This window comes from Phoenix dactylifera, chromosome 3 (assembly GCF_009389715.1).
Source record: "Phoenix dactylifera cultivar Barhee BC4 chromosome 3, palm_55x_up_171113_PBpolish2nd_filt_p, whole genome shotgun sequence".
NCBI lineage: Eukaryota > Viridiplantae > Streptophyta > Magnoliopsida > Arecales > Arecaceae > Phoenix > Phoenix dactylifera.
The window spans coordinates 4,904,756-4,927,954 of NC_052394.1; the positions used below are offsets into that span (position 1 = coordinate 4,904,756).

At 38.4% G+C, this 23,199-nt stretch overlaps 1 protein-coding gene and 1 long non-coding RNA gene across 2 annotated transcripts; both read right to left on the reverse strand.

Moving 5' to 3' along the window:
- Nucleotides 1-2,169: 2,169 nt before the first annotated feature.
- On the reverse strand, nt 2,170-5,958 carry LOC120110171. The gene is made up of 2 exons (XR_005510941.1): nt 5,632-5,958; nt 2,170-2,724 (listed from the first exon to the last, which is right to left on the reverse strand). It is a non-coding gene; the product is annotated as an uncharacterized LOC120110171 (long non-coding RNA).
- A 2,837-nt stretch (nt 5,959-8,795) lies between these two features.
- On the reverse strand, nt 8,796-19,472 carry LOC103702120. The gene is made up of 10 exons (XM_039124352.1): nt 19,179-19,472; nt 14,647-14,832; nt 12,605-12,697; nt 12,250-12,432; nt 12,089-12,155; nt 11,819-12,001; nt 11,326-11,658; nt 10,765-11,054; nt 10,094-10,503; nt 8,796-9,733 (listed from the first exon to the last, which is right to left on the reverse strand). The coding sequence occupies exons 1-10, from the start codon at nt 19,431-19,433 to the stop codon at nt 9,676-9,678; spliced, it is 2,058 nt and encodes a 685-aa protein (XP_038980280.1). The 5' UTR covers nt 19,434-19,472; the 3' UTR covers nt 8,796-9,675.
- Between the last annotated feature and the right edge of the window lie 3,727 nt (nt 19,473-23,199).

The following is a 23,199-nucleotide window of genomic DNA, read 5'->3' on the forward strand; positions in this document are numbered from 1 at the left end:
CCTTCTTTTCAATTCCCCCCCTTATTTCTTTCCAGGTTTTCTTTTTTCTTCAGCATTACCTGTGGTAGGGGCACTTGGAAGCTCCATGCCGGTACCTTGTCCTCAAGTTTAGCGGATTGTTTATATGTATGAATACATATATATGAATATATTCAATAAAATCAAAATACAATAGTTCGCGGAGTGCGAGTGATAGCTCCCCTTCTCTGACCAAAGAATGTACCTCGAGTGGTGGGCCGCGTAGGCAGCCATCTAGTCGCCCCATTAGGGTGTTCTCCTTTGTGGTGGACAATAAGACCCATGCCCTTCTCCCTCTTGGCAAAAGAGCTCGACTGAAAGATGGCGGGTCCTGTAGGCACTCATTTCTTCAGGTTGAGGTGTGGGACTACACTTTTCTTTGTATGTGTTGTTGTATTATACCTCAGAACATTCAACAGAAAAGCCCTGTATAGCTTGCTTACAACTTGCCGGGGTCTTAATTGATTGAAAATGAAGGGTCATGATCAATGCTCGTTGCATTCACATCCTTACAGACTCGAAGTGGTCCAGTATTATACCAAGTGGCCTTAATCCATGGGCAAAAGACTTTTCTATAAACATCTACACGAGAACTATTTATTTTCTCTACTCAGAAAATATAAGATCAGTACTCTCCTTTTTTATCTTTGAAGGGCGCATACCAGGTACCAGGCGTTCCCATTTAGTTTTAAAATAACTGAAAATACAACGACAGGAACAGAGGTATGGGTGGGACAAGTTAATTTGACAGCCATGAGAGATTTTCAGCCGTTTCATGTGGCACAATTCCAGCATATTTCTTTTGCTCAATATAAAAAAAAGAAACATTGGATTTTCATAACTGCAATTGGTTTGATAAAATAGTACATTTAGTTCCAAAAGACCTTGGGACGGTGGACAGAAGATGAAGGAGAGAGAAAGTAGAAGAGAGAGAGAGATAGAGAGAGAGAGAGAGAGAAAAGGGGAGGAAGAGAGTGTATTCTTGAATCTCAATAATATAAATTATATTCTCAATTAATATGGTAACGAGTTTGTATACATAATCAAAAATTCTAATAAGAGTACGCATAGAAATAAATACAGAAATCTTCATAAAATTCTTATTCTATAGTCTACATATATATATATATATATATATATATATATATATATATATATATATATATAAAATAAGAATTTTTCTAATTTCTATATTGCTGCCTAACATAAGTGTGCCTAAATTTTTTTTTATTAGAATCTCACCCAAAAGAGTAACTGGAAGATATATTTTGGATTTTTTAGTACTGTATAAACTTCGACATCCTCATTAGGCTAAGAGTCCAAATGCATTTAAATTTAATCACAAGCACTATGATTGCCCTATGAGTAGCCTCAATAAACCCATTCTGCAATATCCTTTAGTCCACATTGGCCATGGGCTAGATTGGCTTTGATACCATTTGTAATAATATAGGGTCTCACCCAAAAAAACTAGTTGGAAGATATTTTTAGAATTTCTTAGTCCTTTATAAGTACGGAAGTACCTAAGATCTTTCTGACGAATAACCAATATGAAACTAGTTGTATGCCGGCACGAGTCCTCACAAAATTTCCTAAAAAATATAGGATACTATTAACAGAACCCCCCTCCCCTGTCTATAGTCCCCTAAGGACTCCAAATGAGACACCCCATCTTCAATCTATTCCTCCCATTCTTCTCATATTTCCTATAGAATACAAATTGAAGAAAAAACATTCACAATCGGAGGAGCGGGGACAGCTTCAGGTACAAGTCTAACAGCATTTACAAAGCGAACTGAACAATAAAAAGGAAACACTGATGCTTTCAGAAGGCTCAAAAAGCAACCGTCCAAAGGCCACATGGCTTCTCCTCCTTCCCTGTCTAGCTACAATCCCTAAACCGTAAAAGAAGCTTTTAAGGAACCTCCCCACTTGAAGAAACCATGCATGAAAGCTAGTCCCTCCATTAATTTTGAGTAGCAGAGAGACCCAAGTTTTAGACCCTAAACAACAATTTCAAGATAAAGCAGTCTAAAGCTCTGAGAACCATGGAGATGGAAAAATGTTAGTGGATGAGAATTGCCTACCAGACAGCATTGTGGGAAGAAGGCCTGATCTCTGTCTGGAATCTGATTCATGTGCAAAGGCCTATTCAAAACCATTAAAACGAAATATATTTTGGATTCTTAATTCAAAATATTGTCTCTGACATTATAAGAATTAAAGAAAACAAAATCCCACTCAAGAGCATCCATCTATTGCAAGTGGATTTGCATTTCCAGCATTACAAGTTCACCATCAGAGGATATGCAAATACTACAACCAACAACTGAGAAACAACAACCTGACAAATCACAAGACTGTAGCACACAGTCTGAGATTATTGAGCAGAAATATGCACTGAAGAACTTACTTTGGGTAGCTCCTGGACATTGGATGGTTGGCTCACCTCTGTGTGGTCCGACACCAGTGAAAACTCTTGCATGAGAAGTAGAGAGGCTAAGCACTGGACACTAGTCAGCAGTGGAATTCAGCTAATCCACAATAAGAAAGCAGACAATCTTTCAAGAAAAGTAGCACCCAATTTGTACGCAATGTCCCGAAGAAGCACTAGCGTACGGTGGGATAGTTATCCTGAGGTCCTACCTCACTCGAGCATGCAGGCTAGGCACGTTATTTCCAAATTTCTGAAAGCTCTGATGTTATCTGTGAATATTTCATTTATCAAAATGTTTTGCCAAACTGTTCGTAAATAGTCAAATCAAAACTTATGCCAGGATTCTTGATTCTTTAAATGAATTCATAAAAAAACTCTTATTTGTTTGTAAATAGTGCCAGTGATCTTATCCCTATTTGCTGTTGACTTCTTGTTGCTTGTCTTTTGTATCTTTTAGCTTGTTTCTTTTAGCATGCGTGTGGTCTATGATTTTACGTGATTTGACCTTTTGTCTGATGTTTCTTGTTTTCTAAACTTAATTTTTGGACAAATGCTGAGCTTCTAACAATTTAGTATTTTCTAGCTTCAAATTTTCCCTCGAATGATTTTTATTTTTACTTTTTAAATGCTGATATAACCAAGTGATAAGTTGAATAATGTGTTAGCTACCAATTTGACTGTCGTCAAAGTCCAGGCCTCCATGCTTGCGTTTCATCTAATACATAGATGCTATCATCAAGCATAATTATGACCGTGTAGATTAGCTTCAATCTTAGATCTTATTTCGTTCGATATATTCATCTACAATAATCATCTTCGGCTTCCATCTCGGTAGGTATATTATTCTATATTTTTTTTGCTTCCCCGTCGATCACTACGAGCAGGCAGTTGTTATGCTAAACGACGAGGTAAACTTTTAAAAAAAAGCATCATAAGGGACTCATTGGTAGTGGATGAGGATAAAAATGATTGGCGATGTATTTTTAAAACAAAGTAGCACGGTGTTATGGGTATCTATCATCTACCATTATAAGTGACATATTGCAGCGATGGGACACCTCCTTTCGAAGCCAGGGCTTGGATAATTTGTACTGTATGTCACTAGGAATAGGATAAACTATCATAAACCTCAAGATAATTTGTACTGTATCTGGGCCCGGGGATATCAAACTGCCTATTTATGTGCCTGCCTTTTCTATTTGGCCTTCAAAATAGTTTTCTTGGTACTCAATCATAGGTTCTTTTGAGACCAGTCAAATCTATGCACAATTTCTTCTTGCTGGAAATGAAGTTGTGCATTATGTATAAAGGAAAATCATTTCAAAGTGAGATTGGTATATTGAAATTGGCATTCCTGGCATAGAGCAAATTCGGTGTTTTGAATACTTTGTTGCTTTTCTTCTGTTAATCAAAAGTTTGATTTGTGTAATTCATGATGCTTTACTGAGCAAAAATTAGTCCTATGCCCCTCAAGACTTCTCCATATATATTGCTTATGCTAGAAACTCCTAAATGCCTATCACCTAATGAATGAGACTTGGAACACTATGCTCCTATTTGCGACCTCTCACAACAACTTTATTATCTTTCTTTTTTTTCGCTTGTTCTTCCTAGCCTATGGTTATTTTCTTACTTTTTCCTTGTCATAAAGCTTAAAATGATGTTCTTAACGAAGACTAGAACACTTTATGCCTTCTGAAGTCTTTCTAGTGTCTACCATGTATAGAATTATTGTGCCTTCTAAAGTCTATTATTTTGCCAGTGAGAGGGCATGGTCTCCCCTGCTTTCCCTCATTGATAGTCTGCTTGGCCTCTGCTTTTCAATACTAAATTTCCAAACGGATGCACATTTAACCTTTGGGCCGCCAGAGAACCCCTTTAGCTAATGCATTCAACCATTTGCTTATAAATTAGATTGGATGATGCTGTCTTGCACTCCTCCATGTTTGAAGCACTGCAATATGATGCATACTTACCATGCGGGACGTACTACGTGAGATTCCACACGAGGGCGAGTCGATCCATGTTTATGCATAAGCTTGCTTCAACATGTGCAATTGTGCTTGCATGCGATACGGGATCGAACTAGGGTTTTGAGTGTATTCATGGTAAACAGCCACTTGATAAACCGCTATGAAATTATGGATGTGCCCTTTTATCACAAGTCACTTTTGCCTCATTACCCAAATGAAATTTCCTTATTGGTTATTATATGACACCGATATCAATATCTCATAATCTGATTATTATTAACTAGACCGTGCCAATTATTTGACTTTAATTATCACTTAGTTCAGTTCATTTTTTTTTCTACTTCCAAGCTCATCGTTTAAACTAGACATTAGGTCAAAATACTTTTGATCGAAGCATGTAATTCCTCCTAAATGTACCTCTGCTTTTTCTTTTTTTTTGATTGAATGGGAGGCTGTGCTGCCCTTTGTTTTATTAAATAAGAATTATGTTACGCATTGGAGAGCTTTGTCAACGATATGCTGCTGGCCGAACCCATAGACATTGAGAGATAATGTAAGGGTCTAGGTGAGGATTCGAAAAGGACTAATCCCCCGACCCTTAACAAAAAACAACTGAAGACACGAGTTTGTGGGTTTATAGACTTCAACCATCTTATTCTTCTTGAGTAACGTGTGCTTTATTGTTTTTCTCTTTTGCATGTCATGAAAGTCGTGCACGTAGGCTTTCCTCTGCTGCTGCTGTAACAATATTGGAAATCTCGACGATCGTTTCTTTTGCTGCGCCATTGTAAAAGGACATCCAATCTATTTCATTTGCTTGGTCAGGTTTGGGCTGGCCATCTCTCTGGAAACCGGCTCCTTGTTGCTTTATGGAACCGTTGTCCTGAAGCCGTCACAATTATAGCTAAATGGGAAACACTTGGCCTTGATTCAACCTGTAGAGACCCACGTTTGAGTTGGGCCGGCCTCTGAGCAAGGACGGCCCAACTCGTGAAAATGGGGGAGGGAGTCTCCCGATCGTAACGCTCTCCCTCCCCTGTTTTCGGAAAGTTTTCCCCCTCCTCCCGAATCCACCGGGAAGGAGGATCTTAGGGTGATAAAAACCCTAGCAATCGGGCCGAGACCTCCTCCTCTCCCTAGGACATCAGCCGAGAGGCTTCCACACACACACAAAAAAAACAGAGAAAGAGATTGGGTTTCTACCTTGCCGCGGGGAGGATCGGAGCTTTCGCCGTCGAGCCGGTCGGAAGGAGCTCGCCGGAGGCAGGGTGAGCATCTTCTCCTTCTTCTCCTTCGTCTTTGGCCATTACCTCCTTGGGAATGTAGCCGGGAAGTCGCCGGATTGAAGGAGAAGCCGAGCCCTATTCGGCCTTCTCCTCTCTCGTTCCGGCCGGCCGTCGCCGGGCGTGGCATCGCCGGCACCGCCACAGGCCGACGACCATGGGGCGTCGCCGGCCGTGGGCCACCGGTGGCCGAACCCCCTTCTCCCCTTTCCGTCGGGAAGAAGGAAGAAGAGAGAAAGAGAGAGGGTCTTTCCCCACCTTTTCTCTTATTATATATTTCCTCTTATTATATTATTTGTTGTTGGGTTCCCTTCTTACACTTGGATCCGGGGAGATCATGGCTTTGAGGACTCTAGATAGTCTTGGGATGCTAGATTTTAGAGGACCCTTTAGAGGATTAAACAGGGGTCCTAGATCATCATATATCTTTGATAAATTTTGATAATGACTTGGTTCTGTAGGGGAACAATCTATTGGACGAGAGGACGCTGAGCAGAGTCCTGTGCATTCCTGTTCATAGATCACCGTGAGGGCGGGTGATTAGTTGTTTGAGTTTTCAACAAAAGGTAAGGATCCTTGTACGCCAATCCTGCATGATATAATATTTTTATGCTTAGATATGTATGAATGGATGATATGCTATGATCCAGACAAATCAAAAATAGTTTTATATTAAATTATATTTTGATCGTGTTGGCTTGTGATTATTAGTATGATGGATGCATGTATGTGTATAACTTATACCTGCATAATTGAATTTATGGATGTGGTGGTATGGACTAACCATGTTATATTGATTGTCCTGTCACGGGCCGGAAACGTGACCATGGTTAGTCTAGGCCGGAAATAAAGTGGAAAAAAGGAATGGATGTGTTTGTGAATTGATTAAATGAACAGGAACTTTGGGCTCGTTATTATTGATTGCCCCATCACAGGCTGGAAATGTGATATTATCGATTGCCCCGTCACAGGCTGGAAATGTGATACTATCGATTGCCCCGTCACAGGCTGGAAATGTGATACTATCGATTGCCCCATCACAGGCTAGAAATGTGATACCATCGATTGCCCCGTCACAGGCCGGAAATGTGATACTATCGATTGTCCCGTCACGGGCCGGAAACGTGACCGAGATGTAGTCCAAAGTCGGAAAGATAATTGATCCGGATCAAGTTAATATGGAATGGAAAGAAAAAGCATTGAAAACAGTCATAGTGATTTATAAGCTATTATATACTATATCATTCTTATGTGGCTGGACTTTCATTGACGTTTGATATATAATATGGACTTTCATTGATGCTTGATGTACATAATTATATTGATTATTTGAGTCTTTTGGAAACTGTTTATGATTCCATAAAATGTGCATCGATTTGTCGTGGTTTCAAATTCATATTATTATTGTGTTGGTATGGATGTGTAGGGATTCTTACTGAGCTGTAAAGCTCACCCCTTCTTCTTCTTTTTTTCTTTACCAGAGTTGCAGGATGCATAGATTTGGATGGGATAGGCGCAGAGTGCAAGTGCCAAAGTCATTAGTTAGTTAGTTAGTTTATCCTTCTTTGATGTTGATGAACATTTGAAGATCTTGTAATTGAACTAATTTGTTTATTTGGACATGCCGAATTTGTCTATTTGAATTATCAATTTCTTGTGGATTTATTGGAATTTTTGTTCATCATAGGCCTTGCATAATCTTTAGGGCACTGCTCTAGCGCTCATGCGGCCGGTTGCATACCGGACCCGGGTGCTGGGTTCGGAGCGTGACACAACCATTAGTGTTTTTGTAAGAGATTTGTGGAAGGTGAGTATAATGGAAGAACTTACATTTATAAGAATAAAATGACCAATAGGCAATTATAAGCTAAGCAACAAGCCTGAGGCCCTGGTGGCATAATCCCAATCATCTGACCAAATGCTTAAAAGAGATGGTTCGCTTTCATTATAAAGCTTCTTTTCTCTGTTTTTCATCCCGAAGATCCATACATCCAGCATATGGCATGTATAAATGAAATTCCGTAAAATTCTTTGCTTTTATATTTTCAATATCTTTCCGTTGGCTTTACTTTGAAATAATACAATTCTGGCGTACTTCAACTTTCAGGATGAAACTCTACAAGAAAATCTAGCGGGCACTTATGGAGCTCAAGTTGACGCTCCTGACTGTAAAATGTAAGTTGCTTGTTGCAATTTGTTTTTTTTTTTTGGGAGTAAACTGGAATCATCAAACAATCTTGAGTAAATACATCCGTGAGCAGCTGAAAATAAAATATCAAACAACTCGGAAGGAATATTTCGCTGGACAAATTTGCTCTCGACAAGCAAGTTTTTTCTGCTTTTCATCCTGTTAGTAGATCACTCTTTAACTAAAGCTAGTCTAGTTCTAAACAATCTTCTATTGACGCGAGTTTCTTGGCCTTCCGTGATCTGCTCGGAAGGCAACCCGGTCGTCTGCAATATTTCATTTCTTCTAGGATTTGTCATTTCCCTGTGAGACTGTACTTCCATCTTTTATGTCAAAATTTGTTCATGCTTAATGCTTTGTTTCCAGAGAACCTTTAGTTCCTTTTTCCAGAAAATCACAAACAATAAATCCTTGTCCTCAAACAATCTTGGAGTTGTTCTCGCCAGTACACACTAAATTCCAACATTTTGTAGCTCAGTACTAGTTCGCAGATAATTGTTGTGGTTAGCATGTTATGTTCCTCCGATTTCTTGGTTATTTTGCACCCAGTAAACTCATGAAAACGATGCCTGTAATTCGGGCCTGCTTGGAAATCCTACCAGCATATCCACATTATAGCTCTTGTGCAAGGATAATGATGTACAAGAGAAGGTGGGAAAGAAAATGAAGCTGGGGATGTTACTAGAGTGCTTAGATCTCCCAAAGATACTTGGGATAATAAAAATTTACTTTGAGGTGGACTCTAATATCCCAGTAACAAAAATCTCAGAATGCGATTGGATCAATTTCTTCCACGTATCCTTCTCTAAACGCCATGCCTAGCTACCATTAAGAACAAGTAGTTCGAGAATGGGCCCACAATCCATGAACTCCCATTAAAGGTCCACCGTGGCCCAAGTGCACACTGGAACTGGTACATGGACTGGCCGTGCACTCGAGCCAATCTACGGTTTCCAGTAGATCAGGGATCGTACATAGTTTTTCAATTTGAACGTGCCTTGGTTTGTTTGAGTTTGGTTGCAACCAGCGGACACAAACCAGCCAGAAGATGACTGCTACTTCTTGCCTTGGGAAACAGAAGTACAAACCTTCTATTGATTTATCCTGTAGATGAGATAAGGTTAAAGTCCTAAAGCCTTCATCTATTTATGCACAGATTGTCTTGGTTCCTCCAAGATAGTTCTCACAGGCCAAAATGGAGATGGAAGATCAACATCATAAACGCAGGCCAAATGGCTCCATGTTAATGTACTCAAAGTCGTTTGGTTCTGCATGTATTTGTTTGTTCTTGAGAACCAAGGGAACAAGTACCTGCATAAAGCTTTGATGGGTGAAGACAACTAGAATGAGAAGAGAAAATTGACATATCATCTCATCTCCAATGATTAGTGAGTTATAAACAACAAAAAAAAAAGATTGATTATTCACTGGGCCAATTTTGGAAAGGATCATTTGGTCTATATTATGTAAAAATATAACAGGAAGATATCAAACCTACTTTCCAACCAGTTTTCCATCAACATACATGGAAATCCAACCTCACCATTCAAACAAAGAGGCTTGTTTGTACCCACCTAATGGGTGGGAAGAATGGAAGGATATGAAACGAGAATTATGAGAATGTAAGCAGAGGAAGTTGATGCACCACAGCCATCAGAGAACGCCGATCGTTACACCACCACGAGCAAATTATGCTCCCACCAGTTAGAATTTTGTTGCCGCTATGTTTTGTTATGTCTCTGTATAAGTGAAATTCCCCTTAAAAAAACAAAAGCCTTAACAAGACAGAGGGGGGAAGTCACACTCATCTTGGAGTTGAAAGGTTGGTGTAGGCCTGCATGTTTAATTCACAGTATTAAGGAAAAAGATTAGGACAATCTTTATATCAAATCTATTCTAGTAAAACTGCAGTTTTAGAGGCTATGACAGATGGCTTCCATGAATCGCTATCTATGTAATATGCTACTATATTCAAGCATCTTGTGCTAATATATATTTCAGTTGAAAATTTTATAAGGTGAACTAATGGTCTTAAAGATAAAATAAATCCAAGGCCCATTGTTTATATGTTAGCAGGTGTTGTTGATTGTGTTTACTACGTTATCCAGCTTTTTATCCATCTTCTAATGCAACTTTTTCCCTAAATTCCATGCCTACTGTAATCATAAAAGCTAAAGCTGGTGAAAAGTAATACCTCTCTGCCGTCATTGGAGTCATTTCAGAACTCGTCGAACTTGTCACAGAACCCTGACCTTGGGGTCTGTCGATGCTGAACCTCTTCCAAACCTCAGGCAAAAATTCTAGTAATGGAACAGGCGCCAAGGAACCACCCTCAGGCCTCCGTTCCTCTTGTAAAATGAGGCCATTGGCTTGGCAACAACCCCTCTCTGAGGGGTGTGAAGACTGGGGAAGATCCACCTGAACTGGTCTCCATTGTCCTTGACCACCAGACTCAGGAACTTGTATCAATGGAGATGCCTCATGACTCCCTCTTTCCAGCAATTTTGTGCCACTGGATGTTGTTACCTCTTGATCGTTTTTACGGGCTCTCGGCGGCACCTTCGACTTCCCCAGTGCAAGCCGCTGCCTGTAGGTACGGTAGGTCTGCAAAACCCGGCAAACAAAGGATATTACCAATGGTAAGGATCTTTGTGAATTACTGTTTTGTGCAATTTATACCAGCATATCATGGCATGGGCTTATGCTCAAATTCATAATAACTAGAGTGCAATGGATCAGTTTGTTCATCTCTTCTAATTTCTGAACCAGTGGACCAACTCATAGAAAAGCTGATGAACTAGAGTAATACTGATCCAACCCAATTCTCGACTACCAACTGCAAGACCCAACTGAATGAAAGTATACCGTTTCTGGGATGTAGGTTCCTGTTCCACGCTGCCTCGGCATATATTCTTTGCTTGTTTGCTGGCCGCCAGGGGTGAAAGTAGCTGGCTGCCAGGAGACCTGTACATTTGAGTGCCTATGAATAAACATTCTCCGGCGAATATGGATCGGAAGTTCGGACCCTGTAAAATTGAACACCAGATGGTACTGAGCTTGATGAAGATTTCTCAAATGCAGGTCGATATCCCCAGCAAGATCAGCCAGCCTCGTTTTTGCATGCCAACTTGCCATTCTAGTCACCGATGAGCAATCTGCATGGTATGAATTTTCTGAAAGGTAAAAACAGAAACTTGATGTGCCAGCCTGTCAACCGAGCCAGCAGTTCCATGTCTAATAGAAAACCAGCAAGTAAGATAGCTTGGTGACTCTTTTTCATAGTACTCCTGTAAAAACAGATTGGTTTCTTCTTTGTTCTTAGTTGTAAAATATGTTAGGTTTGTTTGTTTAAACCCATTTCCATTTGCTCGAAGAAAAAAAAAGTTGGTGGGTTGCATAATAAAATTATGTTGCTGGGAGGCGCACCTGTTGCACTGCTTGATGTTGAAGCCTTGAGGTTTTCTCTCATGGTTCTGGAGACTGCAGTTTTATTGCCGGAAATATTCTGTTCTAAGGAAGCATCCGCTTCCACTCTAATAAAGTTGGGCAGGCAGTTTTCAGACTCTAAGTGTCCGGAGGCATCTGAACCAATGGGAAGGGCATTATGCAGATGGGGCCTCTCTCCCCTTTCATGTCTCCGCAATGTGTTTTTGAAAAATGTAGTAAGTTCCTCAGCAATAAGATGATCAGGTAACAACAGTATCTCCCTAAGTTTTTGAGACCCATATGAAAATGCAAGGCGAATGCGTTTAAAATTTCCTGCATTTTCAAGTGATCACCACATCAGACAACTTCCAGAAGAATATGACAAGAAAATCATATTGCAGCAATATTGAGTAATTGAGTGTGTATGCGTATGTGCGCGCGCGCGAGAGAGAGAGAGAGAGAGGAGATGGTAGTGAAGGAGGCAATTGCTGACCTGTGCTTACGCTTCTTCCCAGATTATTGTTTTCTTTCAGCGGATCTACTACATTTAGACACCTGGTAGGGAAGTACGAAGAGCTGCTTTTACGATCCCTTGGGCTTACAGAAAACAAGTCCATGCAGTTTTCAAGGAACTCCTTGGTAAACAATAAATCACCATCTGTTTCTGATGCCACAGCTGTGAAATTAGAAACATAACTTTTCATCAACCGTGCACACTCAGACACACAAACACACACAGAGAGAGAGAGAGAGAAGGGGGGACCGTATAAATCGATGCGATAATTGTCCCAATCAAATTTGCTAAAATAGTCCAAAAACCTGTACAGAACCTGTGCAGAGCCCACTCTCTTCATCAGACCTTCATTGATCTGTATTACATGAATGCCAATGTTCCAAATGATGCATTTCCAATTGAGAACTCACCGATAAAGGGCCCCCAAGAGTTTCATGGAAGAGATGGAGTATATAGAGGACCAGCGTTTCCAATGCATATGTAGATATTAGGGCATAAGGAGCACCAAGGATGTGGCTTTCATAATAACACCAAGCTTTAATCAAAATCACACTCTTTTTAAAGAGATGGTCCTTCCCAAGCTTCCTGTCCATCTACATCAATAATAGATTTCAAGCAATCTCCCTAAAATCTTGAATCATTAGCAAGAACAGTGTAATGGGACTTGGGAGGTGAAACAGAAGAGTACTTAATGTGGTGATTGTTCCAGCAATGTGAAAGTGCAAATATGAGGAAAGAAGGAACAAGTTAAAATTATCACCATACCAGCTCCAGGAAGCAGAGTGTACACTGTCCGCCAATCTGATTAAATGAGATATCTACTACAATATTCTGAATGAGGCACTTAACAAGTTGGACCTGGCATAAAAGTTTCTTTATATAGTTGAAAAACCAACATAATATTCAGATATTCTAAAAGATCAGAAGACAGATAAAAATATGCAAAGATGTCTTAAATCAAAAAATACCGGAGTTCAAAAAGAAATGATGAATAACTGACCACGTGACATGGGTGGGGTGTGTGGGTGTGGGTGTGAGGGAGGGAGGGGCGAGGGGGGTGTTCAAATCAAGCTGTGGAATTTCCAGGGATATATGAATGTCCAAACCCATATGTACTAATACATTAGCTAAAGCTGCATCAAGAATAAATAAAATTTTTCTTCAGCACTTAGCAAACGTCACATGTTCATCTAATACATCACTTTACTTTTCACCTTCTCAAAATCGCAACCATTAACTGCCAAAACCTGTCCACCAACAATATCTTGTATCTTTCTGATAATTTTTTTTTTCAATTGTCCCTATGTTGGTTGGTTGGAGTTCAACAATCTTTCTTATTCTAGTCAGAAAATTTGTTAAGCTAAATGGCAAGAAGCTATGGGAAAAAGAAGAACTAGGTTTTAGAATGCTTGATAATTAAAAATGATGTACTGTAAACCCACATATGGAGGCAAGAAAGGAGCCGGTGTTAGTAGTAATGTACTTTTTGAGACCAGTGGAACCAGGATCATAGAAACAAATTAAAAGACTAGGAAGCACTATTATAGCATAAGTAGAAACCATGGCAACAAAATCTAGGCATTTGATAAAGAATTAGCTTATCGTCTAGAAGACTACTTGCATATCAAAAGTGTGAGGGCCCATGTGGGCATGTGTTTAGTTTCGCATCAACTCTATCTTGGGTAGATCATGGGTAGGCCAAATAACACCTTTTAGCTAGCCCTTTTGGGTGAGGTTCTAGCTTGTTATAAATAGAATCAGAGTGACACAATCCATGGCCCATGTGGACTAGGAGACATTGTAGCACGAGCTTATTTATGTTGACCACGGGCTGATTATGGTATTTATAATTGAATTTGTGGTACTTATGATTGGATTTGAACTTTGAGCCTAGTGAGGATGCCAAAGCTTAAATGCGAGGAGGGGGGTTTATGTGAGTGCCCGTGCGGGTGTACATTTAGTCCCACATTGGCTATATACTTGGTAGATCTTGGGTATTTATATAGGACCAAGGAATCCAAATACCAACTTCTAGATAGCTATTTTTGTGAGAGGTTCTGAATTGTTGCAAAAAGGCTGATTAATTTCAGGATTAAAGAGTTTTATCAATGTTGTAAGAAATTATCTAGCACCAACCAGGAGGAACATCATGAAGAATTATGCACAAAAACACAAACATCTATAAAACAAGTAGCACTTGGGCTAAAAATTTGGGTGGAGAAAAGGAAGAAACTCCCATTTAACTATGGTGCAGCTTAAATTATGGTACTTGTATGGAAACTTACACTTGATTATGAGGAGTTGTTGACGACAATATTAATCTACACATAAAGTTTCCAAAATCATGAAGCATAGATGCTAGCAAACTCATACTACCATGTTTTCCATCTAAATTTCTTATTGATTGGATATATAAATTATTATTCCCCCAGCCAATATAAAAAAATGCCACCAAATGTAGCTCAAGAGGTAAATAAATCAGTAATAAAATCACCTTATTACTTGGTTTGTTTCATAAATTTCATAGTTTCTACTCCACATACTGTATGAACAAGATTGCTGATTTAGCTCAACAATCAATGTAAGAAAGTGAACCTAGGAAACTGTGAACAACACTATGTTGGAAGAGAACTATCTATCAACACATTATGAAACCTTTATGAAGAATATGGTAACTATGTGCAGGAAAGCTGGCAAAGATACTATAGAGACATAAAACCAGGCCAAAAGGTAGAATTCATTAAAAGATAAATCATGGCATCCTATCAAACAACTAATAGAAAATAAAGATAAGCTGAATGAAAAACCTCAGCATTGATGTACAGCACATCCTTTATTTCAAACTCGGCATCCTCACTATTTTCTTGAGCTTGTATGATAGACAAAACATCACGGACTAAATTCCCATTAGAATTTGGACCATCAAATAACGTCAGATCAATATCCCCATCAGGAAGGTATGTCTTTAATGGAACTGATCCAAATGGAAATACCTGTGGATTTTGCATAGACTAAAAATATGTTAATATTGTCTACCTACAATAAGCAGATCTAATCCCAGATGTTTAAATTAGGAAAGAGTCATATAATGAAGCATTAACTCCATAAGAAGGATATTTGATCAATCAAAAAGGCACAAGAAATTCCTTCACAAAATCAGCACATTGTTACTTTTTCTCACAGCAAGTGTCAATGAAGTAAAATATAATTATATGTTCCAGGACTGCAGTCAATGATGCCCTTCAAGAGTCACATCTTCAAGGAGCCTCGGAAATATGGAGATATAGAGCAATTGGTAGCTTGCAATTATGAGTTCAGGTATATAGTAAGAATATGTCATAGAAGCTCTCTGGAGAGCCATATTGAGTAAAACTTCAGGTTAGCTCAGTGGTTTTCTCAAAATGAAGAGGATGCATGCATATAATCACAAAAAGCCAGCAGTGTAGTGGGGCACTAAACAGCATTTTATGTAACTTGTCCTCTCCTTCATATCTTTTGGCTTGTATATGCACAAGAAAATTCAAGCATTGATCAAAGAATCAGAAGAGACATTAAACATATACGCTTGGAGGTTAATGACTCAAAAAACACATAAACACATATACACAGCAGAAACTTGTGTTGGACAAAAAAATAAAAATTAACTTATCAAAGCATACATTGGAAAAATGCTAAGCAAGCCATACATATTTTATCTAAAGATAATCTTTCGGAAAAAATGTATGTATAGATTATGAAAGAATCTTTGAAGGAGTACTGACTCAAGTCCGAAGATACTTGAGTAACTTCCATGTATTATCATTCCAACTGGAATTTTTTAACAATATAAGAAGGATATTTACACATTTATTGTGATGTTTCTGAAAATCATCATGGAAATCCTTGATGAGAAAGGCATGTCGGTGGCTTTTAAGAAGGAAATGCATGTAGAAATTATCATTTGAATAGACACATATGCTAGAGTTGTGAAAAGTATTATGAGTAGTTGTGGTACAACAAGTGTATCTCCAATCACATTGGGCTTGCACCAAGGATGTGTTATAGTGCAGCCTCAAAATTTGAGGGAGCTGCACTAGCGAGGGGTACTTTAATTTTTGTTGAAGGCACAGGAAGAGGATGGGAAAATGTAACATTTATAGAAGCTGAGAAAAGGATATGGAAGAGCTTGAAAGAACATCAGATGTAGTCTAACAGAAATGTTTAGCCCATGAGAATATGTAAAGCTGACAGAGAATAGTTCGGATTGCTTTATTAGCAAAGTTCATTTTGCAATATTTTCTCAACAAAATTCAACATCAAAATATATAAGGCAAAAAACTGGAGTCATTTTCACTTTCACTCTTGGAGATTCTCCTCCATCCTGATTCAAACAAAAGTCTGTCCTCACAAGGAACTAAAGGATTTCAAATGTTCTTTTACCAGGACAAAGAATTCTACAATTTGACAAACAAGTAAATAAAAACATTAAATAGAAAAAACTCCTCTAGTTTAAATCTCTCAATTATGGAATTTCCTTATTCTTCTCTTGTACATAGAGGTAAGCAAGGTGAAAAGATGCAGGGCTTCCTCTATTTCCTAGCAAATTAGTTTATCCAAAACAGAGAGCTTCCACACCTTCCACTGCCCGGACTAGACAACTCAAAGATCCTAAAAAGACCAAGAAAATCTAAACCTGGACAATCTTCAGAAAATATAAATTAAACTCCATACTGATCATACCAGCATTTTTTACTTTAAAGTGGACACCTGGATGTCAGAGTTCTCTACATCAACTCTTTATCATCCTCCGGAGATGAATCAATCACTTTTATATTGAAAATCCATGGTACTCTCATGGTTAACCTAAAAACAATTTGCATTAAACGTAAATGAATTGTCTGACAATGCCATGATCATGATCACCACCAGACTCAACATCTATAGTCAAAGCCCATCTTGTGAGAAAATCATACAATTGACAATGCTGAAGAAATGAGAAGCAGAAAGAATAATGAAGCAGATTCCTTTTTAATAAGAAAGTGGATACAAACTTACTATTCCTGTGCTACCAATATTTTGTTTCCTTTTCTTTTTTCCTTGAGAATAATGGTGGGAGTGCCACCATGCTGAGTTAGAACTCCTGGAACATGTACCCAGTGCTAGTGCTGACTAGTAAGGTGACTAGCAGACCAGAACCCCATTGATTTCCCAGGTTAACAATATAAAACATAGCAACCTTCTTCTTAGTTAAAATAATAACAGAAGAACATGTGAAACTCCTTTAAAGACAGTTGTACAAAAAATTTCAAAATGTGATTCGTTATTGGCAATCAAGAACAACAATATTAATTCATATTTCCAAAAAAAAAGAGCAGATCTATAAAATTTACATGCATAAATCTCAAAGAGAGTTAACTAGTGAACAAAGTATGCTTAAATTTACTTAAGAGATTAATAATCATAAAAGAATGGCTGTAAATTAAGGGGAGAAGATTGTGAAAATTATAGGACATACTAAATTGATTAGATGAATAATAGATGAATAAAAAGTTGAGAAAACAGGCCTTAGGATTGCAGAATAAATCTATGCTACATTCATGTACATATACATGTCCAAATATTATTTTCTGCCATACATGTGATTCAAGCTTGTATCCAGTTGTGTGCCACCTTTAGTCCTCAACCAATAAACTGAATTTCTGAGACTGGAATCAAACCAATTTTATGCATTCAATGTATTGTTGGCGTCATCCTGCTGCAAAAAGGGAGGAAGGCACAACAGAGTGTTCGCATGCGCACACTCAGGAGAAAGAGAGTATCTTGATGCACGAAATAGACCAATAAATAATGTCTTGCTTGTTGATTGTTATAAACCAAGATTATGAAATATGTCACTGAAAATTGAACCAAAGAGACTCATGCAAAATTAAGATGCTAGTCTACATATGCTTAGACACATACATACATATAGATTATATTGTATGAGCACGAGCGCGCAAGAGAGAGAGAGAGGGTATCTTGACGCACAAAATGGACAAATAAATATCTTTCTTGTTGATTGTTATAAATCAAGATCATCAAATATGTCACACAAAATTGAACAAAAGAGACATATGCAAAATTAAGATGCTAGTCTAAATATGCTTAGACACATACTTACATACACATAGACTATATTGTATGAAAACATACTTTATAGAATATTTATAAATATATGTATGTAGGATTCTTGGAATTCAAAAAACATTCTCTAAAATCTAGGAAAATCCCAATTTAAAAAAAAAGAGATCCGCATAAAAAGTAAACTACAGCTAGAAGGTTAAAGCAAACTGCAGGCATGTCCTTTTGATCTTGTGGAAAGATGATGCCTTCTTTGCAGACTAGGTAATAGATAAAGTGAAAGTATAGATTCTTAAAAATACAGAAACACTTTAAAAAGAGGTACACATATTCATAAATACAAAACAACCTAAAAATCATCCCCACCCCTGCCACCTACCTTCCTTAAATTAGCGATTTCATCCTTAATGCCAAGATAAAGTAGGAATACAAGTTACTTGTCTGAGTACATTCATGAGATGATAGTAATAGATAAAAAGGTCCTTCATTGATGTATGTTGCATTTTCCTGCTATCATGGACTTAAGTTTCACAGAAGCAATGTAAAATAGAAAACTTCAGGAGTTCATTGCCAATTTATCCTATTGATCAAGGTAATTTGTAAAGGTTATAATTTTAACAAAGTAAGCTCCTCCTAGCAAATTTCTGAAAAAAAAGAAAAACCTCATTACAAAGGAATTGGAGAAAAGGCATTCTTCGGCTCTCTTTATTGTAATATTCCACTCAGATCATTAACCAAGATACAAGAATTATCATTGTGCTGAAGAAATTCAACTAAACCCAGTATAACTCTAACGAGCAGGTCAGAAAAGGATGTCATGCAACTAAAACTTTGAAAGGAAGCATTAAACAGGATGGTGAGGATAATAGTACCATCTAAGCAAGCAATATATAATGATCAAATGCTGAAACAAGATTGAAGGTAACCTACCGAATGCACGTGCAAGCAGAGAGAGGGAGAGAGTAGCATGCATTGTTTAAAACTAGATTATAAAATAAGAAGTTAAGAACAGAGTAAATAGTAAAACATCAACAGAACAAACACCACAATCTACATTATAAAAAAAGAAATCAGAGTATCATAAAACTAGAATATCAAAAGAAAAAGAATCAAATATTAAGTCGGTAAGTAAAAAAAAAATAGTGATCAAATGAGAGATAAGAGGGATCACCTCGCTAATCAAATATTAACTCGGTAAGTGAAAAAAAATAGTGATCAAATGAGAGATAAGAGGGATCACCTCGCTATCAGTTTTAGTTTTTATCAGCTTCTTGATATGTTCTATCACAGACCACCTTTTCATTTCGGCTTCCTCGGTCGGCTGAATGCACCTTATAATCTCCTCTGCCTTATCTTCTGCCTGCCTCCAACTCGCAGGACTGATTCCGGCCATGCCGCGGTATGGGAACGGCGTCGACGTCGACGCCTTCTCCGACCTCCCACGCTGCCTCTCCCAGGCGCTTTGGAGGGGCGGAAAGGCCTGGAGATCGCACATGCTGGAGAATTCTACTGCAAGAAGACAAAAAATGTCACACATGTAAGACTTTCTGGAGACCCGAGCCTCGGAACGGCTAAAGAACTGGCCGAGGAGGGGAAAATCCCAGGGGTTTAGGAGTTAAAAGCTCATCTGAATCGGTCGAAGACATGCCTGAGAGGACAGGAACCAAAAACAAGATGGAAGAAACCCGAGCGAGTTCCGGCTAGGGTCGATGAGAAATGGACGAAGGGAGGCGAGAAGACGGCGAAAGATGGAATTTTCTCGGAGAAAGTGGAGGAATGGAGCTCAACGGAGGGAGGGTTCCGGCTGGTTTTGGGCTCCGATCCGAGGTTCTCTCGGGAGAAGCACCGTCGAAAGGAACTCCAATCTCTCTCTCTCGGTTTCTCTTTCCCTTTGAGCTCTCACTGGCTCGCTCGCTCTCTCAGTACTTCGGCGAGGGGCAGCGGAAGGGAGAAGAGGGGAGCCACTTCACGCATTTTTTTTTTTTTAACTGAGTGATTATTTCCTGTTCTCTCTCCTATGGAGTCATGCCCCACCTCCTTGCCTCACCACCTGGCTTTATATAGATTATAGAGCAGAGATGGAGGACAAGGGAACTATTGCCACGGCCGTGGTCCTCACCTCTTAGTTACACCCCTCCCGGTCCCCCATCTCAGCAACCCTCACATTCATACGACACAAATCCAATCTGCACTAATTCCCCAAGGACTTGAATGGAAATTGAAAAAATGAAGGTTTGAAAAGGCAAAATATTGTAAGAGGAGGAGGAATAGGAGAAAGGCCATAGTTATGTGTTGCAAGGAGGAAATATGATATTTGGCCAAAAATAGAGAAAAAAATGGAGAGTGGGATGCTCGCACCTCTGTGACCTTGTAATCAAATCTTTTATTCGAATCTTAGAGTTCGATTTAATATAGCTCAATGATGCTTTCAATACCTCAGATTTATTCTCCGAAGTTCTCGCGATCAAATCTCATCAGGATCTAAAACTGTAACTTTATATCGTCAAATAATAGCTTCCGATAGTCTTGGCGCCACTGATTGAGTTACACGTGTCCGACAAGTATGTCAATAAGTACAGGCATCGAATCTATATCTGGTATTTTTTTCTGACGTGCGATATCCAGTAAACCCTAAAACAAATCGAAACCATCTAACACGTGGCAAAGATAACTTGCTTTCGGTGCCAGTTGTTTTAATACGACTAATTTGCATGACCTACTTGATGACTAGAAACCCTAGTCAAATAAATTGAAATCATTCAAGGTACTGATATATCAGGAAACATTTAATTGATGTAGAATCATATGGTTTTACGCTGATCAGATCAAGATATTTAATTCTGAAATTGTTATATAGAAATATACCATGGAGCCTTTAACTTTTTCACATGACTAGGATGATTTACAGATATTAACATAGTTTAATTGAATATTCTGTCGAGTGTTATTACATTACAAGATTGGTAAGTCTATTAGATAGCTAGTGACGAAAAAAAAAACTTCTGACCGACATTTCTTTTTCCAACTATGTACTTCAATGAAGCTTTGAATAGCCATTTACGACATATGTTACTTTTAAATATACTATTTTGAAACTTTGCTACTATTGGGATTTTTATAATATGGTTGTATAAGAACTTACCACTCTTAGGTTATTGTAAAATTGGCAACACGTTCTATCATGGGTTTGCTGTCATTCGCTATATCATTTTTGACAGTATAAAATAGTAGTTCATGTATTCTATAAATAGATATGGTTTTATCTCAAACAATATTGGAGCATGGTTTAGAACGATAATAATGCTAGGAAGCTTGAAATGTGGTGAGACCAAGGTGCCAATGTGATTAGTTAAAACAATGGAGGCTAGTATTTGATTGTATTAGAAAATAAATAATAATATTGTTGATAACAATTTGTAGGACCCTATGTTCAAGGTAAGTTAAAAAGGCTTTTCAGGTGAGATGAATGATATTGTAACCAAGAAACAATAAGTTATTTAGCAAATCAATTGCTCAAAACATGTTAGGGTTTATACCCTGCTTCACAAATGAACCATTCCTAATTGGAATTGCATAATGATTTAAATCTACTTAAAAATGCATAGTTGTTTACAAGTGTTTCACTAGGTTTCGAGTGTGGTATGGCCACTTCATAGTTCAGAGCACTCGAACCTACAAATTCTAATACTTATTTTTAATCTTTTTTTTTTAATTTTGCATATAGATCCTCGAAACTCTTGAATTAAGTAAAAGTCCTCAAGATTCTACCCGTTTACAATAGGGGACTTCACATGTAGGATTCTTGTGACATAATTACCTGACCCCGGCACATAAAAACATTCCGTTTTTCATGTTGAAAAAAAGTATTATATTATTCTGGAGAGTAAAAGCATGCTATTTTTTGTTCAATAAAACATTGCTAGTTTTAACCAGCGCAATCTCAATATTCACTTTGATTTGCTACTACAATTATATTTCACCAAAGTATTTCATTTAAGCCATCTTGGAAGCACGTAGCAATTAAGTTCCCTTGCAACAAACCCCACCCATCCCAGAACAGGATGTAATTAGCATTCATCACCTCCTCTTTTTAGACTACAAAGGCATGCAAAACGACACTAGACCAGGCGCCCAGCGCTATCTCTGAGACTCTGACCGGAACCCCCCCCCCCCCCCCCCCAATTAATCCTTTGTCTTCTTGCATCCGGAATTCAAAAATACCACTAACGCCCGGAGTCCAGTGCAATGACCAAATTACCCTCAGGTGATGGACACGAAATAAATAAATGAGCAGCGGAATCCTCGCGGGAGCCGCTGCAACGAGGAAGATTCTCACAGGAGATACACTAGGGTCCAGCGCCCACCGGGCCGTTACGCTCCATCCGACCACCCAGCGACTGCCTCGTGCGGTTCGCGCGCCTTGTCTCGGTTTCCCAACGCCAACAGTTTGAGAGGGTGGTTTGGGGCCATCGGATTGTTGAAGCTGGGGTGGGCCCCCCACATGCTTTGGTCGTCCGCGACTGATGCGTCTTGCTTGTACGGAGTGGTGTTTAGCGTCGCCTGTCACGCACGTTGCACGTGTTTGTGCACGGTCGCACGAGCTCGCATTTGTTTATGCGGGCTTGTGATCAGCGAACTTGATATTTTCTGGGCTTGTGATCAGCGAACTTGATATCTTCTGCTGACCGTGGGAACCGTTGGGTATTGCTTTCCTTTTTTTTTTTCTTTTTTTTTAATTTTTTTTTGATACATCGACGGCTCACATCTGACGAGTATAAAAATTTTATTTATTTATTTATTTTCAAAGTCTGAGATGTAACTTGCAGCAAGCTGAACTGCATGAATGATAAAAGTTTATTATTTTTTAGAGTTGTTTTAAATTTTTTTAAATTTTTTAGCACAACAATTTATTGCTTTCAGAAAATAGAGACAATATTGAATTACAGGAGTTATAAGTGACAGTTTACTAATTTGTAAAATAAAAAAATTTATAAAAACAACAAAGATGCCAAATATGCTCCAACTAATTTATCTCAAGTAAAGTTAAAATTAGTTGTGCAATAATAACGACCTTTTTCATCATGGATGAACGACTTTTGTACTCATCTTTTTAATGATACAAGTTATGCACACATTCCAATATATAATAAATAATATTTAAGTAAAATTTAATTGTGCTTTTTATATTTAAGCTGTAAGGCATGTTCCAACCTGCTAAAAAATAAAACTATATTGCCATATGTTCCATAAGTTTTGTGTTT